The sequence below is a fragment of the Ricinus communis genome, chromosome 8 (assembly GCF_019578655.1).
Source record: "Ricinus communis isolate WT05 ecotype wild-type chromosome 8, ASM1957865v1, whole genome shotgun sequence".
Classification (NCBI taxonomy): Eukaryota; Viridiplantae; Streptophyta; class Magnoliopsida; order Malpighiales; family Euphorbiaceae; genus Ricinus; species Ricinus communis.
This window is the reverse complement of record NC_063263.1, coordinates 16,973,615-16,999,667: the sequence shown is the minus strand read 5'-3', so window position 1 is coordinate 16,999,667 and position 26,053 is coordinate 16,973,615. Positions and strand designations below refer to the sequence as shown.

The window sequence follows — 26,053 nt, the reverse complement described above, 5'->3', positions numbered from 1 at the left end:
CAATATTTAAATCCCTTTTTTTTTTTTCAAATATTCGAGTCAATTCTTATTTAATATTTGATATAAGTCTTAAATATATGATTTATATCCCAACTAGCTATGAATTGTTTATTGGTAGGTTGCATATATAAATGCAATATTTTTAAATATAAGTTATATGAATATAGTATGAAATAAAGTATGTGGTACATATATGTAAAGTTAATGATTTATCTTATCAGTAACTGATATTTAATATTTTAATAGTTAAATATTTTATATTTTAATATTCGTCCACTGACTAATTGGTTTTGATACCAAAACCAATAAAGATCTTGGACTGATTTTTTTATTTTTTAAAAATTTTTTAAGATAAGCTTTATTTATTAGATCTTGAATTGGACATATATGTTTGTTGCCAAAACATCACTCAAATTAAATATTATTATTATTTTTGGAAACGTAAACCATTAGAAAGAAAGAAAAAAATATTCAAGAAAAAGAGGATAAAATAAAGAAAGAGATGGCCATTAAAAAAATTGAATGAACAATAACCGTAGATCAAAGGCGGCTTAAATCTAGACCGTAGGATTGACAGGCAGAACGCGTACCGAGTCTTATTTCTGGCGCGTCTTCCCGTCTCCTCTTCTCCTTCCTCGCGTTTTCTAAGAACTCGATCAAAGTTAACACCACTCTCAAACTCGCACAGTGAAAGATTTTTAGAATATGAAAGTCAAAATCAAAGTCTCCTTCTTCACTTATATATAAAATCTCTTCCTCTTCCAAATCACACAGAAAATCCCCACCAGCAAACGGACTTATACTATACACACGCACACGGATTTTAATTTTTCTATATTTATTTATTTTAATCTAGTGAGAGGAAATGGCTGACGGTAACGGCGGCGGTCAGTACGGGGATTTTCCGGCTATTCCAGTTCACGGTGGACAATTTGTTCAGTACAATATATTTGGAAATATATTTCAAATTACATCGAAGTATCGGCCTTCGATCCTGCCGATTGGTCGCGGTGCTTATGGTATTGTCTGGTACGGATTTATTTTTTATTCTGTATTATTACTTATGAGCTATTAATTCGTCATTCATTTTGTTGCTGTGTCGAATGGATGATTTGATGGTTGTGTACGTGTTTTGAAGCTCGGTGTTGAACTCGGAGACGAATGAGATGGTAGCAATAAAGAAGATAGCGAATGCTTTTGATAATCATATGGATGCTAAACGCACTCTTCGTGAAATTAAGCTTCTTCGCCATTTGGATCATGAAAATGTTCGTATATATCTCTTCTTTTGCTCGTTTCATTTTAATATTATATATATGTAAAACTATTGTTGGTATAGTTGAGCATAGATTTTGATAATTTTTCTTTCCTAAATTTTAATTCTTATTTGGAATATGTGTGTGGATAAGAATTACCTGATTCATTTGTATAGCTCGGGGTATATACCCGACGATGAATAGTGAATGAAATATGAGTGTTTTGGGCGTTGTATTAAAATGAATTTTGCTTATCTTTTGACAATTACAATAACTGCAGATTGACAAAACGTTTGAGTATTTCATGGGTCGGTTAGTCTAGTCTGCCAGTCAATGGTCATTATACTTGCTTGCATTATTACTTGGTCTCACATATATTCAATGCATGTTTGTCAATGATTTCATAATAGCAGGTGCTTACTGATATGATTAAGGCTCTATACTAATGCCAAAATCAAAGAATTAAGGATATGATTAAGGCTCTATACTAATGCCAAAATCAAAGAATTAAGGATGTAAATCTTCTATGTGGTTTACAAGCTTAATTTTAAGTTACAAAATGTTTTAACATTATCTACTCAGTTGACAGCTTATATCACTTCAACAAAGTCCAAAGAATTTTATTTTTGTTTTCATTTTTGGTTCTTGTGACTTACAAGCTGTTCAATTTGCTTACTGCATTGAACTTGTACTAACTTTATAGCTCACTAAGATACTGGCCCAGGTTCTGTATTAAGAAATTAGAATTATGTTGCATGTAAAACAGGTTATAGCTATTAGAGATGTGATTCCTCCACCTATAAGAAGGGAATTTACTGATGTCTACATTGCCATGGAGCTCATGGACACTGATCTTCATCAGATTATACGCTCCAACCAAAGTCTATCAGAGGAGCATTGTCAGGTACCAATACCACTTCTAATGTGAATTCATTGAGTTTTTAGTAAATCATTAGCCTAACTTTTGATATTGACTTTTGGTTTTGCTCTTTTATGCTTCTCAGTACTTTCTGTATCAGATTCTTCGAGGACTGAAGTACATACACTCTGCTAATGTTATTCATAGAGATTTGAAACCCAGCAATTTGTTACTAAATGCAAATTGTGATTTAAAGATTTGCGACTTTGGGTTAGCTCGGCCAACGTCAGAGAATGAGTTTATGACAGAATATGTTGTCACCAGGTGGTATAGAGCACCCGAGCTTTTGCTCAACTCTTCAGAGTACACTGCTGCAATAGATGTGTGGTCTGTGGGTTGCATCTATATGGAGCTTATGAACAGAAAGCCTTTATTCCCGGGCAAAGATCATGTACACCAGATGCGCCTGTTGACGGAGGTGAGGTCAAATTGAAGCAAATATAAACTGCAATTTATCTTTTAGTAATTCAGCTTTGCATGTCGAATATCTCTTAAGTAGTTGATTATTCTGTTTAAACACCATAACCTTATAAAAGGAGGTTAAAATTAAAAACTGATTTTCTTAATTTGGTTTTAGTTCTGTTTTATTGACAAAACACTCAAAGCATAGCTAAAAATATGCAGAAAACTGGGTTGATGGTACCTGTCCTTTTATATAACTATCTTTATTGGGTATTCTACTGCAACCTTTTGGAATTGTAATAAGACAACAGGGAAAATAATGTTTCACTAGTTGGTTTTGGTTTTACCTTCAATAATCTAAGCTTATTTTATACAATTTAATTTTCCTTATTCCTATTCAACAACGTGCTAATAATTCCTTGATTTTGTTTAAGTGATTGGTGAAGTTCTTGTCTTTGTTGCTGGAGTAATGTTATTGGAAGAATGCTCATGCAGTTCTTTCTTTCTATTTGTTTTGTCTAGCTTTTAGGCACACCAACTGAATCAGATCTTGGGTTTATCAAGAATGAGGATGCCAAAAGATACATCCGGCAACTCACTCCATATCCTCGTCAGCCATTGGACAAAGTTTTCCCTCATGTTCATCCTTTGGCTATTGATCTTATTGATAGAATGTTGACATTTGATCCCACAAAAAGAATTACTGGTAAGTACTATATGTCCCTGTTCTAGATATAGTTTGACATAGTAATTCAGTTACATATTGATTATTTTCTGATTAATAGTAAAATTTACTGGTGAACCAAATATAGGCATTTATAACTGTTAAGTGTTTACTAGTATAACCTATTGACAAACTATTGTTGGCATTTTAACCATGTAACCTTCTATATCTATGCTCTGTGACATTTGAGGGTGAAGGATTCGTTTGCGTGTGATACTCACAAACAATTTCTTGGAAAAAATTCATGCTCTGCTGGACTGAGATACATGTAACATGTTGCTGTTATGACTCAAAAGTTCAAAATTTGAATGGCACAACTTTAACTAGAATGTCCATAGACACCATACCATATTTCTTCTTTCTTTCTAAATGTAAAGCATTTTTTGTTGCAGTCGAAGAAGCATTAGCCCATCCCTATGTTGCCAGGTTACATGACATAGCTGATGAACCAGTCTGCCCAGAGCCGTTCTCATTTGATTTTGAGCAACAACCCTTGGGAGAAGAACAGATGAAGGAAATGATTTACAGGGAGGCCATAGCACTCAATCCGGAGTATGCATAATATTTTATTCATTTGGTGTCCCACAAGTCTACCAGTTCAACTATTGTGTTGATGGAATATATTTCTTTTGAAGAAACGTGGCAATCAGAACATAAATATAATGCTGAAAAACAATGAAAATGGGATCACAGATCAAACAAGTTAAATCAAACTGTTTTCTTCGTCTTCTATATCTGCGACTATTTAGGTGGTTCTGCTAATTGTGCAACCATCACTGACAATCAGTTGCACGGTACTTTTAGTCTTGACAAGGTTAGTCATTTTGCTATCTCTGTAAAAGTTACAACCTTGTAACATTGTCTTTTTTCTTTTTTCCCCTTTAAAAGTTTCTCTTGTAAGATGTGTTGATTTGTGAGGTATCAAATTGGAATTTATTCTTAATGTAATGTAATTCAAACTTCTCATGTGCAATAGATTGAATTCAACATAACCAAGATCTTAAATTTAAAGCATTGAGATATTTTCTTGGTCTTCCAATTAAACCTTATGAATAATTCATTTTATGAGATCCTATTACCGCTGAAGATGGGTGTGACACATTTCACAAATGTGTAATGTAGCTTGAAGTAAGCCAACGTTAATTAAGGGAGACAAATTGATGTAGTTGCTGATGAATTGTTAAGCAATCTGTTATAACTGCTGCATTTAAAAGCTTCATGATATTATCTTTGCTTTTACTTTCTCATATGTCATTCTCTTCTTTCTTACAGTTCATGCTTACAACTTCACTATCTCATACATGAATAAGAATCTGTCTAACTGCCTATCAATTGTAAGCATATAAAGAAGAAAACCCGGATGAACAGTGCTATGTACATTACTTTAAAGTCAATTTGGAGGCCAAAATTGTCATTTCCGTCCAATTGGCTTTATTCAACTGCTCCCTTATCAAGATATTCTTGAACAAATTCGATTTGCTTTTCTGCTGCTAGAAATAATTAATCTATGTATCTTGATGGCATGACAACAAGCTTTAAGAAAAAGGTTAGATAGAAAGTTTTACTACTAAGCTGCAGATCAAAAATCAGCAACAACGGAAGCAGGAAATGGACCAACAACTAAGAAATTAACAAAACAATGAGATTTCAAAACTTGGTTATTGATCCTGAATGGCCGACAAACTTATGATTGAGGCAACTCTTCAGAAACCTGGCCACTTGCGGATTTGGAACTGGAACTGGACCGGCCAAACTTGAAATTGGTACCGGTCAAATTCGTAAGTGGAATTGAAACTGGAGGGGGCCGATTCAAGACCGGTTCTATATTTACTGGATCCGGTGGTTCCGATCCTAAACTGTCCATTTTCTCTAAAAAAATTTAATAACAAAAAAATACTTATCATAATATAATATAGTTTATTAACTTCTCTTAAATATTAATAATAATAATAATAATAATAATAATAATAATTATAATAATATTAAAGATATTTGATGAATAAAAAATAATAATAAATACAAAGTTAATAATAATAATAAATAAATAAATAAATAAGATTTGTTAGATCTCATAAGCGAAGGGATCTCAACTTTTAGCGTAAGAAATAATTAAAAAGTAATTTTTTAAAAATTAGGTAAGATACATGAGCTTTGATTTTTTTGAATCGTACGAAGTGCTTACTAAGCACTTAAATATAAAAATTAAGTTCAAGTATTTTTTCTTTTAATTTCTTTTAATTTTTTTTTAGTTGGTTTGATCCGATCGAAGCGAAATCGTAAACTGAAACCGACCGTTTTTTAACCGGCCCTTGAACTGCTAAGGGCGATTCCAATCCGGTTCTAGTTTCCATTGAACCTTGAATCGTGGCCGCCCCTAATTCTGCATGCAAGAAAGGCCAAGGATCTTGATTACTTGCTGGATGCTACTAGAGAGGATGGTGCTAGTAATTGCCTCCTAACCACTGAATCCTTAGTTTTCTCAGTAGTACACAATCTTCTTGAAAATAGAAATGAAGTATAACTAGTTCCTAGAAAGACATTTTCATCTCATCCATCAATCAATCAGTGTTATTCCATCCCATATAATTAACCTTTTGAACAGGTTATATGGATATGAAATTAATACTAGGTTATATTCCTTAATCCATTTTCCTGTGTACACTAATTCTGATTTCCATCCTTTTCTTCATGAACCAAAAATATCAACTATTAATCTTATACTTAGTTATTAGGATTATTCAAATATGATCTATCATATTAACAACCACATAAGAGTAATTCTAACTATCAATTTCGAGTAACAAATTAAACACGAAAAGCTATCGATGTATTTCAAAAGAAATAGTGAAAAGGGGAAGAAGACCACTGAACTTTCATTATTAGATAGGAAAATGATTGTACTTTCAGTGCTCAATCAGATGATAACTTGATTGATGGCATAGGCCTATGGTTTAAAGGCATTAACTAATTATCGTTGTCTAATATTTTTTTTGAGAGAAAAGCGACACTATAATTTTCATTTAGAGAAAAACAAATTAACCGAAAAGAGAGACACTTCCCAGTAAAGTGCATAAGTAGCTGCACAATTACTGTTTCTACTAATACTATGAAAAATGAAGCTATCGAAACTATCCTTAGCTAAAATAAGACAATATAAAACCAAAGTTCCCAGATGAGAGTGAGATGAAAGAGAGTCATTCAACAAAGAAACCATATTAGCACCAGTCTGAATCAATAGAGCAGCGATGAATTCTTAGGCGCTGGGCTATCGTGATTCCTTCCTCTACCGCCATAGCCTCTGCTTCTTCAACAGAATGAACAACTGAAATTGACAACCGCTCACATGAACAAACCTGTTGAGTAAGAAACAACACCCAGTTCTCCTTACTTTGTTGCTTGCTACAATAAATGATGCATCCACAAAAATTAAGCAATGTCCTGGCAACGAAATATCTAGCTCAGTTAGGCCTAGAACGTTCAGTCGTTGCCTTAGGGACAATATTCAAAGTTTGATAGGATTATAAGTAATCCTTGCACCATTGGCCGCCGGTCGAGCATTCCAATTTGCCCAAAGTAGCATTAGAAAAAGCTCCACATTACCTCTAGACGCGGTAGTTCGAATGCGTGTCATCAACTCCCAAAGAACTTCGAAAAGAAACATTTTTTCCCTTAATGGTGAATAAGGGTAAATTACCTTAAGGAAAGAACTTAATAGACTTAATTATTGGGAAAAAAAATAATTAAATAAAATTAAATTATCCTTTCATAGATATTGTCAAAATTTAGTGGACTTATTTCAATATAATGATAAAATAAGAAAAATAATTAATGCTATATTGAATATATAAAAAACGATAAATAATAATTATTTTTTTAATTTGAAAGAGTCAATTAGTATGACAAGAAGAAAATATATATATTATTTTTTTTTAAAAACATGGCTACGCGAAGCTTATAAGCGACTTGACGTAAACAAAAAAATAAAAGAGTAGCAAAATAGTAATTACAAAATTTGTTAGGATGGCTTATCACATATCAATAATTGATAATTCAAGACTAATATTAGAATGTGCTTACAGGTTTTCCTGATTGTTAATGTGTTTACAAGATAAGGTTACCCTGACTGTCCTCTTGACATGATGGAAGCTAGCTCTGTAGGTTGGCTATTTTCCATTGGAGGGAGACACATGCAAGCATATTGATATAAATAATTATATTTGATTTTACTTTAGTCATTAAATTTTAATTATTATTTACTCGTCTTATTAATTAAAGATTAATATATTATATATATTTTTTAATTATTTATTTTTATTAGCTATTTTTACAACGATTTATTCTATTGTTTGAGAATGTGTTAAACTGAATAACAATTAATTTTTTTCAAAAGTGACAACTAAAGTTAAATAACTAGAACAAAATAAATTAAAATCTTACAATCAAAATAAAACTAAATACATAATTTTAGCTACCATTATTCCGGCATAATTACAAATATGCACGAAAAGAAAAACACCCAGCAGAATAAAATCATCAGCATAGGCTTGAAACTTAAAAGGGTCCTTTGTTTTTCTTCAATTTTCAACTTCCATTTTCTCTTGATTCTCTTTCTCAAAATTAGACTGCTTTTAGCTTTTAAGCTAGATGGTTGCTGTCGGGCACACATCCGGCATTCGAGTACGCGTTTTGGCCTTTTTTTTTTTATTGCTAAAGATCATTGTACACAGAGAGTCCCCCCCCCCCCACTATTACCCCACTTGATCTCGTGGGAAAAATGTCAGCTTAGTCAAGACTCCACTCAAGAACAATGATTTTAGGTCTCAAAGAGAAGAAAATTAATTAAAATTTAGCCTAATTTCTGAACAGTGGAATAATGGCGGTCGCGCTCAAAGAGTTGGTTGGGATTTGGTCACTATAATTTCATCATATACATATCTGCCCATATCTTTATTTATGTGATTTTTAGCTCTAATTTTTGGCATGATTAACTATAAATGGCTACCCTGTACACCCTTTAATCCAACCTCCATTTCTTGATTAATCAATAATAAGAGTTGAGTGGTGACCAGATAGTGGGCAGAGGGAGATAGTGGTTGTTAAAAAAGATTGTGATGAGAATTGTTGAATTCAATTTCCGATTATTACTTGTGATATGCCTGGCATTACTTCTGAAATTGCCTTTTCAAATATAAAATAAATATTAATTGATTATGAAATAGCTGGATTAATAACACAAATCCAGGTGTTCTAAGAATGAATAATAAAAAGTTAATAAAATTTCTATTTAATATAACTGACTAATATTTATTAGATAATCAACCGTTTCAGCTGAATTATAAAAAGTTAAAAAGAATTCTAATAATAAAATAATTAAATTTTAAAAAAGTGAAAATAGAGAATTGAGGAACAAAGCAAAGATCACTATTTGTATTCATACATATTTCTTGACAAAATTCTCACGCTATCATTTGATTATCATATATATATAACTAAATTCTAACGAAAACTGAAGAGATAAGACCAGATGAATGCATTGTAGAACAATGGAGAATCTGCACAATGCAACTAAGTAAAAGACTTCAAGAAACTAATCAGAAAGGTTCATCCAGTATGGACATGCACTAACAGTAGTGCAAGCTAGAACCAATATCAGAATGTTGAAAATGAAATTACAGAGAGTTGTTATATCATTCTGATAAATGAACAAGTTGATGCTGCACCAATTTAATTGTACAACTGTAGTATATGTTGTAATGATTCATTAAACAATCATTTGCATAATTTTAATACTCAATGTATTAATCTGTAATCGTTTGATTCTATGATAACTTTTACAGAAAGGATCTGGGGTAGAATTAAAGTTTCTAACTTCCTGATAAATCTCAACTTAAATTATCTAAATTGAAGCATTAATTAATTTTCAAAGTGCTACTTCCTTGTAACTTAAGTCAACCAAAAACACAAGCAGGCAATAACACTAACAAGTGGATAATTATTTTATTCTATATTTCTTTTTCCTCCTTCCTTGTAATTCGGAAGCATGACTTACAAGAAAATGCTACTTCTTTTCTTTAAGAGTTTATGCTTCACGACTTCACTGTCTCGCATTTGCTAGCTCGACACCTGTGCATTACATTGCTGTCGAGATTCTTATTTTTGTATTTTCTTTTGGTTCTTAAACATAATTTGCTGTTGTTTGTCTGCTGGTAAACCTATGCACAAAACAAAACAATTATTAGTTATCGCTCTATAAATATTTTGCAGTAAAAAAGAATCTATATAGTCATGTTGGGTAGGAACTATTACTTTTCTTCATTTTAAATTGATAAAAACACTAAACATTCCACCTTAAGTCCCTGTTTGCCATGCCCTGTATTGAAAAAAAACAAAGTTAATTATGAATGAGGAGAGAATTCAAGATATAAAAAGGCCTAAGCATGTGAGTTACTTGCTGACAGAAGTAAACAGGCACCTGGATGACAGGGTGGTGATTAAAGACTGTACATTAAATGCTATCCAATTAAAAGTCATTTTCAATTAATATTGGATAAGAATATATCTTTTTTACAAACTTTTAATTAATTAATCACTCAGTCCGGTATGGTAAGGCATTTTAATAATGAGTATGAAGATTAAAATCTCACAGTAACTGCTGATTAAACAAGAAAAAAAGACCCAGTAAACCCAAACTTCTTATGGCTTAATTTAAAGGAGAGCTCTTGCAGTTCTTCAATATGGAAATTTCAATTTTATAATTCACGTGGTTTCTGTTAGACCCGTCATTGTTGAATGCTTGCTTCCTTGTTAGGCTAATCTAATTCTTTTGATGGCTAATACAGAATCTAAGTCAATAACTTTTGTTTAATCTTTCGTACCTTTTGTGCAAAGCTCACCGCTTGCCTGCTTTGTGATAATTTTTTATTTTTCTTTTACTTCTCACAATTTTATTATTATGTTTTAATATTCAAAATTAATGTAATTAATTTAAAATATAATTTTTGTGAATTGCGGAACATTATTTCGACAATTTGAACGCAGATAGATATTTAAAACTCAAATTCTATATGTTTGTTAAACTATATAAAAAAGGTCTTATTGTCCTAGGAATCCTTGTTTTCTTCTCTAAAATTATTAGCAAAAATGTCAGCAACCAGCCTGACTGATACAAATTATATCCATTCACATCACATGTATTAGTACAAGAAAGAAAAGAAGAATTTATTAATTAAAAAAACAACTAATAAAATAGATGATATCATTTGACAGTAATATGCATATATGAAGAAAATATGCTATCCCAATTGTCAATGGTGTCTGTGGATGAAGTGAAAAGAGAAAGAAAAAAAGAAAGGCGTTGCCCTATCTTTTTTCCTGTACTATTTATACTAAAAACCATACAGTATCCACTAAACTCGGAGTACAGTCGATTGAAATAAAACGTAGCGACAAGCTATAGAAACATCCATTATTAGACCAATAATGTGAAAATGTGATTCACAATCAATGTGCATGTGACATTGTTAATTTTGCAAGGCATTGACTACATCTAAAAATATATCTTCCTTTTGCCTTTCAAAATGAAAAGGGGTATAAAGGAATTTGTAGGAACTTAGAGAAGATTGTTCAACTGGGGCCTTAATCAATGTGCATGTGACATTGCTAATTACCAAGTCAATGATTGCATCTACTTTTATTCTTTTTACCATAAAAACGGTATAGAAAAGAGAATTCAGCTGCTGCTTTATAGTGATGGTTAAGTGAGAGAGGCTAGATCTCACTAAGGTTAAAGTGTTCATATGCTAAAAAAAAGAATTTGGAAAGAAATGTATAAAGTATGATACCATATGTTAAATACAGAATTGTTAGAATGTGTTATAATGAGGGATCATTCAGTTGATAATTGATAATGCAAGAACTACTATCCAAATATTTTATAGGTTTTTCTGATATGTTTATTATTAAATAATGTAATATTTTGTATATTGTAAGGGTAGTTTAATCTTTTCCATATTCTTATTGTAGGAGTATATATTGCTCTGTTTTGTATTAGGTTATAAGCTTTTCTTTTGATGTTCTTCTTTTCTTCTAATCAATGAAATATTAAATACATTCCTTCAATTCTAACATGGTATCAGAGCCATAAATTTCTGTTGCTGGGCATCAACGAAGAAAGGAGGTGAAGCAGCTGTTGTTTGTCCTCTGGAATTGTAGAGCTGCTGTAAAACGGTGTCGTTCAGACTGAAACTGGGATTTTTCGTTTCGTTTGCTTCCGTTCGACTTGTTTCTGTTTGTTAGTTTTCCGTTCGACTGTTGTTTCCGCTTGCAGTGTTCTCCGTTCGTCTGTTGTTTTTGCTTGTAGTGTTCTCGACTGTTTCGTTGGATTCTCGCTTGGCTAGCTGATGTTTTTGTCTTCGTCTAGGCAAACGGTCGTCTGTTCATTGATCGATTGCTGGCAAGGCTAGTGCCCCTGTGCTGGAAAATACGGTGTCATCTGGCAAGGCCGATTGCTGTCTTAGTCTATGCAAAACGGTGTGGGTATTTATTGATTTGTTGATTTCTGAAAAATACGGTGTCGTCTCTTCAGTTGGAAAATACGGTGTCGTCTCCTTCTGCTGGTTTTCTTGTAGTGCTTTGTTGATTGTCTGTAGCAAGTTGATTGTTAACTGTGGAAAGTATTCTTGCATTTCTCTATAATTCTATACTTTGGGTAATTGATCATTAATCTGTTGGCATGATGGCTGAAGTTAAAGGTCATTGGAAATCTCAGTGAGTTTTCAAATTTTCTAAAGCTCCTATAGAGACTAAAAATTACAAACGAGACACAGAGACATGATCAATGCGAGAATGCCACAAATAAAACACAGACAAGGACGGACTCAAACGAAAGGATGACAAATTCACACCAGGAGCAAGTGCTGCAGTATGAGGAGTTTTGAATTGATCTAATACATAAAGTCATCCTTCTTTATGGCCGATCCCAATCACCTCCTGAGAATGTGGATCTTGAACTGAACAAGTAGAGGAAGAAAAAGAGACTGAGTATCCAGTATCACAAATTTGACCAACAAAAGCAAGATTCAAAGCAAGACTAGGAATGTGATAAACATTAGATAAAGATAGAGAAGGCGTAATAACTGAACCAACACCTTGCAATGGCATAGGTGTATCACTAGCATTCATAATAGGAACTGAAACTTTAGGGGTTAGAGAAGTAAATAACGATAAATTAGGTAACATATCGTTTGAAGCACCAGAATCTAAAATCCAGGAAGAAGGGGATATATCTAAAGAACTAGATGACAAACCTATCTGAGAGGAAGCAGACATGGCATGAGGCTGAGAAGCAAGGAACTGCTGAAACTGCTCAATCAATGATGGATCCAAGGAGGAAGTTGATAGAGCATTGTGAGGACGAGGTAGAAGGGGAGGTCCAACGTGGAGAGACGGTGGTCGATAAGACCACTGATGAGACTGTTACTGTTGCTGCTGTTTTCCAACTAGCAAAGTTTACTGCATTGCCTTTTTCTAAAAGTACTACTATTTTTATTACTCCTTTTGACTTTATTCATTCTGATGTCTGGGGACCCTCCCTATCTCTACAAAAGGGGGTTCTCATTATTATGTATCTTTTATTGATGATTGCACTCGTTATTGTTGGGTTTATCTTATGAAACGTCGTTTAGACTTTTCTAGAATTTATAATGAATTTCGATCTCTTGTGAAAATCCAATATTCAACTGTCATTAAGTGCTTTAGATATGACTTGGGGGGAGAGTATACATCTCATACTTTTAAGGATCTACTTGCTTTAGATGGTACAATTTACTAGACTTCTTACACTGATACTCCTGAACAAAATGGAGTTGCTGAAAGAAAACATAGTCACATTCTTGAGACTGCTCGATCACTCTTATTGTCTGCTAACATTCCTAGTGAATGTTAGGGGGAGGGAATTCTTACTTATGTTCACTTAATTAACAGAATTCCTATTTCTCATAATTCCGGCTTGTCTCCCTATGAAGATTGTATGGTTGTCCTCCAGATTATTCTTCCCTTCGTGTCTTTGGTTCTACATGCTTCGTTCTTCTTCCTCATGTTGAACGTAGTAAGTTAACATCTCGCTCTACTATATGTGTTTTTCTTGGTTATGGTGCAAGTCAAAAAGGATATCGTTGTTTTGATCCAATCAGTCATGAGTTATATGTCTTTCATCATGTTGTTTTTCTTGAACATATTCCTTATTTTACCATTCCTGATCGTCCTCATAATATATCTATGTTTGATCTTGTCCACATTGATCCTTTTACTATTGATATTGATGAGCTACCCTCTGCTGGCATTCCTGACACTTCTACTGGCTCTTCCCCTATATTATCTCCTAAGACTGCGGATACTATCGAACTTTGCTATCCTGTACGAAATCATAAGTCCACTAAACAACCTGATTTTGATTATTCTTATTATTCGAGTTCATTTGCTTCTTTTCTAGCTTCTACTCATCCTCTTTCTGAGCCTTCATCTTTCAAAGAAGCCATTCTTGATCCACTCTGGCATCGTGTTATGGCTGAGGAGCTAACTGCTCTTCATCAAACCCATACTTGGGATTTAGTGTCCCTTCATGTGGGTAAACGTTCTATTGGCTCTCGCTGGATCTATACGATTAAAACTAAGACTGATGGGTCTATTGAAAGGTATAAAGCTCATCTAGTGGCTAAGGGTTATTCTCAGGAATACGGTCTGGATTATGAGGAGACTTTTGCTCCCGTTACTAAAATGACCACAATTCGAACTCTTATTACTGTTGTTTCTGTTCGTCATTGGGATATAACTCAAATGGATGTTAAAAATACCTTTTTGAATGGCGACCTTCACGAAGAAGTTTATATGGTTCCTCCTCCTGGTCTTGATCATCAGTCTGGTGAAGTTTGCAAACTTAGGAAGGCTCTCTATGGTCTCAAACAGGCTCCTCGTGCCTAGTTTGAGAAGTTTTCTATTGTGATTATTTCACTTGGTTTTCATCCTAGCAACCATGACTTTGCTCTATTTGTCAAATGTACTTTGGATGGTCGAATTTTTCTTTCTCTATATGTTGATGATATGATTATTACAGGTGATGATGTTGTCGGGATTAGTCTATTAAAGTCCGAACTGACTCGGTGTTTTGCTATGAAGGACTTGGGTTCTCTTCGTTACTTCTTGGGTATTGAAGTTGCTTCCTCTCCAAAAGGGTATCTTTTTTCTCAATCTAATTATATTTTGATATTTTTGAACGTGCTCGGCTTTCTGATAATAAGACTGTTGATACTCCGATTGAGCTCAACGCTCGTTACTCTGCTTCTGATGGTTCTCTATTGCCGGATCCGAGTCTGTATCAGACTGTTGTTGGAAGTCTAGTTTATCTCACTATCACTCGTCTTGATATCGCATATGCTGTTCATATAGTCAGTCAGTTTGTTACTTCTCCTACTACGTTCATTGGGCTGCTGTTCTTTGTATTTTGAGATACCTCCGCGGCACTCAGTTTCAGACTCTTCTACTTTCATCTACTTCATCCTTAGAGTTATGTGCTTACTTTGATGCTGATTGGGCCGGTGAGCCTACTGACCTCAAATCGACTATTGGATTTTGTATTTTTTTAGGTGATTCCCTTATTTCTTGGAAAAGTAAGAAGCAGGACGTCATTTCTCGATCCTCAACAGAGGCTGAATATCACGCTATGGCTTCCACTACTTGTGAAATAGTTTGGTTGCGATGGTTGCTTGCTGATATGGGTGTCTTTCTGCGACAACCAACTCCTTTACATTGTGATAATAAGAGTGCTATTCAGATTGCTCACAATTCGGTTTTTCACGAACGGACCAAACATATTTAAATCGACTGTCATATTACCCATCATCACCTTCAGAATGGCACCTTGACATTGCCTTTTATTTCTTCTTCCTTACAGCTTGCAGACTTGTTTACAAAATGTTTAACTATTTCACGGTTTCGTTTTCTGTCTGACAAATTCTCGATGCTTGTTGCTATCGCCTCGTGAGTTTGAGGAGGGATGTTAAATAATGTAATACTTTGTATATTGTAAGGGTAGTTTAGTCTTTTCCATATTCTTAATGTAGGAGTATATATTGCTCTCTTTTGTATTAGGGTCATAAGCTTTTCTTTTGATGTTCTTCTTTTCTTCTAATCAATGAAATACTAAATACCTTCCTTCAATTCTAACATTTACAACACCTATTTAATATTTACCCTGGCCTGTACCTATTGGTAGAAATGGAAGCTAGTCAAATGTAGTTGTTGGGCAACTGTAATCATTTAGAAGAGCACACACAGAGAGACCCATCAAGTTTGCATTATTTAAGACCTCCTTTTGCAACAACATTACGCATCCAGCAAGTAAGTTTTGCAATCATGGATGGATCACTCTCTGCTGACCCAGAAGTAAAAATGCCAAGCTCTAGTGCCAAAGAAAGAGGCAACTGGATCACCTTCCCTTTTATCATAGGTAAATAGCTTCAATATTTCTTAAAAATTTGGTCAGCTTTGGTGTAGATATGCTCCATTTTTTCGCACTAAAACATGTGTTCTATTTCTTTCTCTTTGTGCAGGGACTATGGCTGGTGTGACACTTGCTGGAGGAGGATATCTAGCCAACCTGATTGTTTATCTTATTGAAGAATTCAATTTCAAGAGCATTGATGCTGCTCAGGTTTTTAATGTGGTTAATGGTGCCAGTAATTTATTTCCTATCGCCGGAGCTATAGTTGCTGACTCTTTCTTGGGCAATTTCACCGTTGTCACTATCTCTTCTTGTGTCTCTTTTCTGGTAGTATTCTTCTCTTCCTAACTCCTATAGCTCTGCAAGTATGCAGTCATAGAAATAGAAGAACATGTTATTCTATTGTCTGTGGATGAGTAGTTCAGTGGTAGAATGGATGTCTTGTAGTAGGAGGTTAAACGTTTTAATCTCGCACTCTTATCCTCTCAAAAAATCTCCTACGCAAGGAAAAGAAAAGAAAAAAATCAAAATATAGACAAAAACTTTGATATGTTTATTATATTATGATCGAGTTAATAGTTCAGTGGTGGTCGAGTTTCTATCTGTCTCTGGATATAAGAGGTTAAGGACCCAATCGTGCATGATGATTGAGTTAATAGTTCAGTGGTCGAATGTATATGAGGTTAAGGATTCAACTCTGCATGCCTCGTTCTCTTTTACCTGAAAATTTCCCCATATATGAGAAAAAGAATCAACAATCAGTGTTTAAACATGCAGGGAGTGGTGCTTTTGGTCTTAACTTCACTACTTGACTTCTTGAAGCCGAAACCTTGTGAAATAGGATCAAGCTTATGCCAAACTCCATTAAAACCCCAATATGCAGTACTATATGGAGCCTTGGTTCTGACATCTATAGGCTTTGGAGGATCTCGGTATTCTTTAGCAACAATGGGAGCAAACCAATTCAATAAACCTGAAGATCAGAATACTTATTTCAACTGGTTTTTCTTTACCCTTTACTCTGCTTCTGTTATTAGTGTTACAGCCATAGTCTACGTAGAGGAAAATATTAGTTGGGCACTTGGATTTGGCCTGTGTCTTGCTGCTAATTTTATTGCTTTAGTCATTTTTCTGCTGGGAAAACGTTTTTACCGATGTGACAAACCAGAAGGAAGCCCATTTACAGCCTTAGCTCGCGTAGTTGTTGCTACTATAAAAAAGAGGAAGGTCCTGTTATCTTCCAGGAGTGAGGACTATTACTATGAGAATGACGCAAAGGCAAAGGAGGCAGCTGCTACAGTGACAAAGAGCTTCAGGTATGACTTTTAATTCATTTTCATGTTTCACATATTTATTTCCTGTTTGTTTGTCCTTCATGTTATAATTCATTTCTTGCCTGAGTTTGAAATACTAAATTTTAAACAAAACATTTCAAATTAATAACATACGTTTAGGTGTTATTTCAAATTTTTTTAATAGATATTTTTAAACCCACTAGGCATTTGTTTCAAATTCTCATTAATACGAATATGTTAAGATTAATCCATTAAATTAGTAATCTTGTGATATTGCTCGCCTTGTAACACAGAAGATCAGGCTTTTATACCCTCACAATTGACTATTCCCTAAATTTTTTAAAGAAAAAAGAAATCAGACTAATAGGTCGTAGCCTATAAAAAGACATTCGATGAAGTTCGTAGCATCAACTGTACTTTTAATTCTCATTGAAGAAATATACATTAATTAGATACCATTAAGTGATATCTTTTAGGTTTTAAAGATTCTGGACCTAGTTTAGGTATATGTTGCTATTTATAAATTTAAATTAATAGATAATTAATATATTTTTATTAATTATGTATTAATTATTAAACACTAAGTAAAACAATGCACATGGAGACTTGCCCCACTTGATCTTGTGCGGAAGATGTCAAGTCTTGAATGCATATACAAGCAACATGTGACACCCCATATACTTTATATTGCTAGCTTTTGTGGAGTTTTTAGTCAAGAATCTCCTCGAGAACATGACTTGAAGTTTGGCCAAATCCTGCTGGTGAGCCACTCAAGAAGTTATTGGAGTTGGTTTTCCGCCCATATCTTGGAGCTCAATCTTTTTGCCAGCATTAACTACAGATGGCTACCTTTTACACTCTTTTAATCCACCTTCATTTATTAATCAACGGGCAAATGTTTACACCAGCCGAGCTAACCCCAAATTCTGTGTCATCGATTATATATTAATTTTGCATGTCAAATTTCTAGCTATTTTCTCACTGCTGAATGTCATAATATGAACAAGCAATTTGAGATAAGTTTCTATGTTCAAACATAATATCATTTATTGACAATTATCATGTAATCAAACTCTAATAAAGCAGGTTCTTCAACCGAGCAGCAATGAAAACTGAAGGTGGCATCAAACCAGATGGATCCATTGCAAAACCATGGAGAATCTGCTCAGTACAGCAAGTAGAAGATTTCAAGACACTAATCGGAATTTTCCCAATATGGTCATCCAGTATATTCTTAGGCACTCCAATAGCAATCCAATCAAGCTTGACTGTACTCCAAGCTCTAGCCATGGACCGACGCCTCGGACAACATTTCAAAATCCCAGCAGGCTCTGTTATAGTCTTAATACTGATAACAACATCCATTTGTCTCACCTTCATCGATCGGGTTTTCTATCCCTTTTGGCGGATGCTAACACACAAACTTCCGACGCCATTCCAAAGAATAGGAGTAGGCCATGTATTTAATGTGCTAAGCATGGGTGTTTCAGCTTTGGTAGAGTCAAGAAGGCTAAGAATAGGTCATGCTCAACACCATCAAGATGATCAGGATAGTTCTACTGTGCCTATGCTGGCCCTGTGGCTATTTCCGCAACTAATTTTAGTTGGAATTGGAGAAGCATTTCACTTTCCAGGGCAAGTTGCTTTATATTACCAGGAATTTCCAATCTCAATGCGTAACACGGCAACTGCTATGATATCTTTGATTGTTGGGATATCTTTCTATTTAAGCACGGCTTTGATCGATCTGGTTAGAAGGGTTACAGATTGGTTGCCGGATAATATAGATGATGGGAGGATTGATAATGTGTATTGGCTGATGGTGGTGATAGGAGTAATCAACTTTGGTTATTTTCTAGTTTGTGCCAAGTTATATAAGTATCAGAATGTTGAAAAGGCAGACAAGGTTTCCGTTTCTGATATGACAAGTTCATAAGTTGATGGAGGACATATGACAAGTTCATAAATTGATAGAGGACATCATTGCCAGATAATGAATGTAGCCGCCACTTGTATTTTTTGTTTTAGCCACCACTTTCGTGTATCTTTGTTTTTCCGTTTCTGATGAATATATATATATATATTCTAATCACATTAAAAATTCAAATATCTTTCTCATTATGTAATTTTGGTCCATCCTTTAGATTTTTACGTAAATAATTTAATTTGACTAATTAATTACAATTATAGTCAATTAAAATTTCGATTTTACTCTAAATATTAATATCTTTTTACTTTACCAATATTGTTTACCTTTTAAAAAAGTACATAAAATTACGACAAAAGTGAAAAAAGAAATTACTTCGCTCTTTATTCTTCTTCTTATTTATGATTTTCATTTCTCATTCACTTGTCTATTCATCTATAATCTGACTTTGATAACTCGTGTGTAATGTGTAAATATATATGGTAATAATGTATAAATTATTAATAATGACACGTCATTCTATTTTGACCGAAATTTTAATTTGGCTATAATTGCATTCAATTAGCCAAATCAGATCATTTAAGTAAAAATTTAAAGGACGAACCAAATTCGTAATTAGATATAAAAATTTGAATTTTTTTATGTCATTAGACCTATATATATATAAAGAGTGGAAGCAATAAGAAGTGGAATACATTTAAGTTCCTTCCTTTTCTTTTTCTTCCCGTGCAATTAGGTAAGCATGACAATAAGGCAAATTCAATTGCTTGCTTTGAGTTTGAGATGATCTTTGCATTTAGCTTTTTAGATATAATTAGGGTTGTAAACTGAATGAGCGGAGCCAAATTTTGACGAGCTCGAGCTCGGTTCTGTTTAATCTAGCAAAAATTAGAGTCTGATTCGAATTCTAATACTCAAGCTCGAGCTCGTGCTCGACTCATTTCAAAATTATTAAAGTCGCGAGTAGTTCAAGCTCGGTCCATTAATGACTTGTTTATTATGCTAAACAAGTTAAGCTCGAGTTCGATTTGCTAAATAGTTATATAATAAAAAGAACTCGAGCTCGTTAAATATTTTTATTATTAATTATTATTAATATTATTAAATAATTAATTATAATAATAATAATAATATTATTATTATTATATAATTATATATATTATAAAGGTAATTTAAATAATATATATTTAAAAACTATGTATTTTATTATATTATATATATATACATATAAAACTTTAAATTTAAGAATAAAATTAATAGAAATGGAGCTCGAGTCATTATATGAGCATATAGACGAGTTCATAAACGAGCTTGCTTATGAGCCAGATTGCAAGTCTGTTGGAGAGCTTCCTAAATGAATCGAGCTCAAACTTGAACTCTTAAGTAGGCTCGCAGAGCTACTCGTGAGCCAATAAATGAGCAAACTCACTATTAATAGATCAAGCATTGTCAAGTTCGAGCCCGAAAATAAATTTAAATTCAGCTCGATTAATTTAACGAACAATTTTCAACGAGCTTCTCATCGAGCCGAGCTCCGAGTAACTCATGAGACATTTGGTGATTATAATCCTAAATATCGTTTCTTATTTCAGTTAGATGTATATAGTGTAGTAGATGAATAAGAGAATATATGGTTGATTCTTGCCCATATATTTTTTTTAATGAATTTTAGAGTGTCGTAATTTATTGATTTGTTTTTAATATTTTTATATGTTTATTTAATAAAAATTTATAAAATTTAGAGCAAATAAATTTAAGGGGTTCTTTTATTTGAGCAAGTTATAGAAGATTATATATCAAAGTTATTTTATATAAATTTGATTCAAATTTTATTAATTCTTATTAAATAAATATATAAAGACATTAAACTGCTATTTTATCTTTAATATAATGTGCTTTCCTTTTCTAGAGATAATTAAGTAAATTAACCTATGGTTTGTACCACAGATAGAAAATAGACTAGACCCATTAAAATCCTAAGTCCAACAAAAATCAAAGCCCACATGATTTAATTTCTTGAGCCCATGATTCATTTTCATCATTTGAATAAGTAATAAACCGGAAGTTTAAAAGCAGTACCAAGGCAAGAAAAGTGAAAGAAAAAAATGTGGAGAACCACCTGGGAGTTGTTCCAAGGCATTATTATCGCTATCTGAGGCTCTACAAATGAAACATAATGAGAAGTGAATAAGTGAAAAGTACAAAATTGAATCCCTATTTTAAAATTAATAAAAAAATATTATTTTTACTGTATAAATTTTTTATTTCAAAATACAATGTGATATTTTTTTATTGTTTTACTAAAACATAACTAAAAAATAAAAAAATTACATTTTTTCATATTTTCATACAATAAAAAAAATTTACACAGTATTTTTTATAAAAAATAAAAAAAATATTAATATTTTTTTATTATTTTTCTAATTGTTTTATCAACTAAAAACTTGTTTGTTTCAAATAAAAGTACAAGAGATCATTGGACAAAGCCAGCCCAGTTAAGAACCCAGGGCGAATGAAATCAAAGCCCAAGCAGAAAGAAAAAAGGAAAAACAGAGACACCGTCACCACCGTTGGGTAAAACAATCTGCTTTGCTTGTTGCAAATTGGACCGCATGAAGGATGAATATCCGGTCAACATGGCTGCTAACCCTATCTCCAAGGTAGGTACAGGTGGTGGTCTCTCATTGGGGCGGAGTACAGCACAGGGGTCCTGACTCTCTGTCTCTGCATCCTGACCGCTTCTTGCTATGGGAAGCGAATCAATCAGAATGGAATGGAGACAGGGAGGAAAGGCGAAAGAGAGATTTTCGAGCTTGCAAGCAGCAGTGCTGCTGCGATTCTCTTCCTGCTAAAGCTTTAGAAAGATAATGACTCCCAAATTCAAGGAAAAGGAGCTCCTGCTTCAAGAATTGGAATAAATACGAACAGGCCATTGAAGAATACGTTCTCCTCACCGATTCTTGGTTGCTTCAAGAATCGGAATCAACCAAACAAATTCATAAATTTAGTGGCCAATCCACATTCAAAAGAAATATTAGAAAATATTAATATTTATTTAAAATTTATTAAGAAATTTATTTCATTTAAAGAAAATATTAAAAAAAAAAAGATAAAATGAAAACGATAAAACTGAAGGAGGCATTTCGGTGTTATAGAATACTTTAACAAACTAACATAGAATTCATTTGCAAATTGTACCTATATTGGTAGAATTTAGTTTAATTATAACTAATTTTATACAAATTTAAATATGTAAAATTATAAATTAATTCTGATTTCATTTGAAGTATATAAATTTGAATTTACAAATGAAATCTATAAATTTTATGAATTTCAACCAAATATAATATAAAAATTTAATTAAATTTCAATTTAACCTCCTTAAATTGATAATTGATGTTTGTATACTTTCACTATAAAATTAAATAAAAATTAGCCTATAATACTAAAATTATTGGAAAGAATTTTTTATTTTAGGTTTAACTATTCTTTTTCTTCTAGGTTCAATTGAAAGAAATTTATATTTAAATTATGATTACATTTTCTTTGATAAAAAATATATGTACCGCAGAGTTATTATAAGCATATAACTAAGTTATTTAAGTTATATTTTCTGACTTCATCATTGCATAGATTCGTCTTTTAGAACAAAGCTCAGATTAACACCTAAAAAAACAACTTCATCATATGAGACCGTTGTATCTTTTTCGTCGTGATAGCCTAAAAATCATTTACAAAATTCGCTCTCAATCTGAGAACGCAAATTAATAACGAAATCAAAGAGAAAAACATTAAAAAGCAGTTAACAACATAAGTTCTTTTACAAAGATTTACATTTAATTATAAATTTTAATTTATTTAGTTTCAATAATTCTTATGTTAATTCCTGTAATCCATCAGCAATTCACACTATCACATTAATAAAAGGACCAACCGTTGACGGCAGCCGTAAGCTGAGGGAAAAAGGAGTTAGCCTGACTATTTAGTGATCGTTTATTCCAATGTTTGATGAAAGGCAGAATAAAATCCTTGGCAACTCCATTGCGCATATGAAAGTATATATTATCTTATTAATCTTTTTGTACAGTTCTCAAGAAAAGAGAACAAGCATTCCATTTCCTTTTTTCTTGGGGGCAATGCTTGGATTCAATTGAATGGATTAAAGTACACAGCCGCCACTCTAAATAAAAAGTATAACGACGCAAAGATAACGACACCAAGTAACAAACGTCGCTATACTTTTGGAAAAAGAACCGGCTTCGTTCGAGTAAGAGTCGAGAGCTTGAGAACGAAAAGAAAGACCGCCAAAGAAGCTGTCTGATTATTTATTTATTTATTTATTTTGTATCTGCGTCGTCTTGCTGCTCAAACTTGTATTAAAGTGATTCCCGTAACTTTCCAGAACTTCTTAATCTGGAAACTTTGTTCAGAAGACGACGTTGAAATTTTTGTCATCAGATTATAAAAGCTCAAAGTTTATGCCAACAGGAACAGGTATTTATCTGACTCCTATTTACTCTTATTATTTTTGCATCTCCACTCCACAATTTCTATATCTATCTTCTGTTTCATTGTTCATTTGCTTTACGGGCTTCTGCAACAGTTTTGTTTGATTAAACTGTTATGATTATTATTCTCTTAAATTAAAAAATAAATTCTAGCGACTATATATATCTTCTGCATAATGAGAAATCTTAGTTGCATTCATTGGATTATGGTATTCTTAGACTCTTTGAACAGAAGAGAAAGAAGTTTGATTAATACAAAATTATATTTGCGTTTGTCCAAGAAAATAATGTTTTATGTTTTTCGCGTTCTTTCCTTTTCCTTCTTTAGATCAAGAATGGTTTCTCATGCAAGATTACCAGTTGGCTTTTGATTAGCCTATCTTAACAAAGCTGACTGCGTTGGCAGAAATACCAGAGAAAAGGTAACAGTTACGATTATGTACGCAAATCCAATATTTTCCAATATATTCTCAATTAGACAGTCCATCCGTCATTAATCAATCTAAAAATGCTTAAATTGTGATATTGAGATATCCAATACTAAATAGTATCTCTAACAATCTTACCACGTGCTAGCCACATGCTCACTTTGAGCTTCATTTGAATTATTATTAGACTAAAGTTTATTATAATTTGAACCAACAATATTTAAGCTCTAACATTAAAATGACATCACCTTATTATTAGAAAAGTTTATTATATTAGATATTTGATATTTAAAACTATGAGTTCATATTAAAATTACTCAACCCTACTTTTATCCATATTTAATACATGACTCTTTTGGTTTAAAAATAAAAATGAGAATTGTTATTTTATTTATACATTGATTGATTCAGTATGTAATCATTATCAAAATGAGTATTTATATTTGCTGTTATTATATGTAATAAAAATAATATAAATAAAAATAAAAATTTATTATTTTATTTATTTAACTATTTATAATTAGTTTGATTGAAATGAAAAAGTTAGTCCCCTAAGGACGAGGAGGTATAAGTGATTTTTGTTGATAGAAAAATTCTATTTTGAATTTCTTTGAACACTTCAATTACGAAAATCGCTTTATTTTTACCTTATCTTTTCACAAATTACACCCACGAGTGGTGTTCAATAGAGAAAAGAATGACAAGCTAGGAAATAATGTATTACTTTAAGTAAGGAATGCACCTAAAGGAAACGATAAAATTTGATTTTATTCAATACAAATTATACTATTAAAAGGCATTGTGTTACGTTGTAATGAGAATTACCTAATCTTTCAATTGTGTTAATATAAAAGTAAATTTTTATTTGTCATTGTGAAAGTCAATATATACCACGAATACATATGTGTTTTCATGGCATTTCTTTTTTTTTTTTTCTAAACAATATAATTTATAGAGAATAATTACTTGTAACTGCTACTGCACAGTTACTTAATTTTTAGTTTTATTTTAGTTAATTTTTAAATTAAATTATTTCATACAATTAGGGTTGAGTACGGATTGATCAAATACTAAATCTCGGTTCTTTTAAAATTTATAATATCAGTATCATATCAAATATGAATGACACCATACTGAATTTAACTAATTTTTTCGGTTCAATACAATTCAATTTGATGCTATTTTAGTATCTAATATTTAGAAAAAATATGACTTTAAATTTTATTTTTAATCAAATACATCCAACGAAACTATAATGAGAATCAGAATTAGATAGAATTACAATCACATTCTTAAATAACTTGTTTTGTAATTTAGTCCACTTGTAAATATAACAATTTAATATTCAAATATATTTATTAAAATATATGATATTGCTAGCATAATAATATTTTGCAGATGGCTAGGATTAAAATAAATAAAAATTACAAACTTTATATAGTATTAAAATATATGTTTAATTTTAAGTATGAGAGATGTAGCTAGTTTAGAATATATGAATCAAAAGCTTAAGTGTAAGAGAATAAGCATGTGAATTAAGATTTGATACATGTAGGTGATTGCTGTAGTAATCAGTGAAAAAGAATTAGAATTTTAGTATATAATAAATCAGTAATATAGTATATATGCTATACAACAAATATTTTATATATATATATATATATATATATATATATATATATATATATCATATATTTTTTATAGAATATAAAATATATTGTAATATAGTTAATAATTTATAGAAATTATTCATATTATATATATATAATTATTGATAAATATATGTAAAAGAATTCAGTTTTATAATTTGGACTGGGTCAGTACAAAACGGTTCGGTTATTAAAGAGTCAATATCATACTGTAATAGTAAAATATTTTCGAATCAACTCAGTTTGATTATAATTTTTTTTTTGATTTTTTCGGTCACATGACACTTTTCGATACAATTATTCAATTCATGCGGGAATCACCAAGCCTACATGAATGCGATTTGAAATCTATGAATATGAATTATTTATTTTGCTAGCTTAATGCTATGATTTGATTTGGAGAGGAGTAACATGTTTAGCATATATTCCTACTTTATCCGCAAGTTTGA

General features: G+C 32.2%; 2 protein-coding genes across 3 annotated transcripts; both read left to right on the top strand.

The window, feature by feature from the left end:
- The first annotated feature begins 601 nt into the window (after nucleotides 1-601).
- On the top strand, nucleotides 602-4,293 carry LOC8268217 (mitogen-activated protein kinase 3). The gene is made up of 6 exons (XM_002532220.4): nucleotides 602-1,029; nucleotides 1,139-1,268; nucleotides 2,023-2,160; nucleotides 2,261-2,593; nucleotides 3,100-3,283; nucleotides 3,694-4,293. The coding sequence occupies exons 1-6, from the start codon at nucleotides 866-868 to the stop codon at nucleotides 3,861-3,863; spliced, it is 1,119 nt and encodes a 372-aa protein (XP_002532266.3). The 5' UTR covers nucleotides 602-865; the 3' UTR covers nucleotides 3,864-4,293.
- An 11,184-nt stretch (nucleotides 4,294-15,477) lies between these two features.
- On the top strand, nucleotides 15,478-19,213 carry LOC8268215 (protein NRT1/ PTR FAMILY 2.7). Of its 2 annotated transcripts, none has more exons than XM_015727264.2 (4): nucleotides 15,478-15,803; nucleotides 15,907-16,124; nucleotides 16,575-17,113; nucleotides 18,176-19,213. In XM_015727264.2, the coding sequence occupies exons 1-4, from the start codon at nucleotides 15,710-15,712 to the stop codon at nucleotides 19,026-19,028; spliced, it is 1,704 nt and encodes a 567-aa protein (XP_015582750.2). In that variant the 5' UTR covers nucleotides 15,478-15,709; the 3' UTR covers nucleotides 19,029-19,213. The 2 variants fall into 2 exon arrangements, with proteins under 2 accessions (XP_015582750.2, XP_002532264.2); XM_002532218.3 differs by having other exon boundaries at nucleotides 15,481-15,803; nucleotides 18,179-19,213.
- Nucleotides 19,214-26,053: the final 6,840 nt, after the last annotated feature.

Coding starts and splice junctions, on each gene's coding strand:
- LOC8268215 (XM_015727264.2), top strand. CDS start 15,710: ATGGATGGATCACTCTCTGCTGACCCAGAAGTAAAAATGCCAAGCTCT. Junction 16,125..16,574: donor CTTCTTGTGTCTCTTTTCTG/GTAGTATTCTTC, acceptor TTAAACATGCAG/GGAGTGGTGCTTTTGGTCTT. Junction 17,114..18,175: donor ACAGTGACAAAGAGCTTCAG/GTATGACTTTTA, acceptor ACTCTAATAAAG/CAGGTTCTTCAACCGAGCAG.
- LOC8268217 (XM_002532220.4), top strand. CDS start 866: ATGGCTGACGGTAACGGCGGCGGTCAGTACGGGGATTTTCCGGCTATT. Junction 1,030..1,138: donor GGTGCTTATGGTATTGTCTG/GTACGGATTTAT, acceptor CGTGTTTTGAAG/CTCGGTGTTGAACTCGGAGA. Junction 3,284..3,693: donor TCCCACAAAAAGAATTACTG/GTAAGTACTATA, acceptor TTTTTGTTGCAG/TCGAAGAAGCATTAGCCCAT.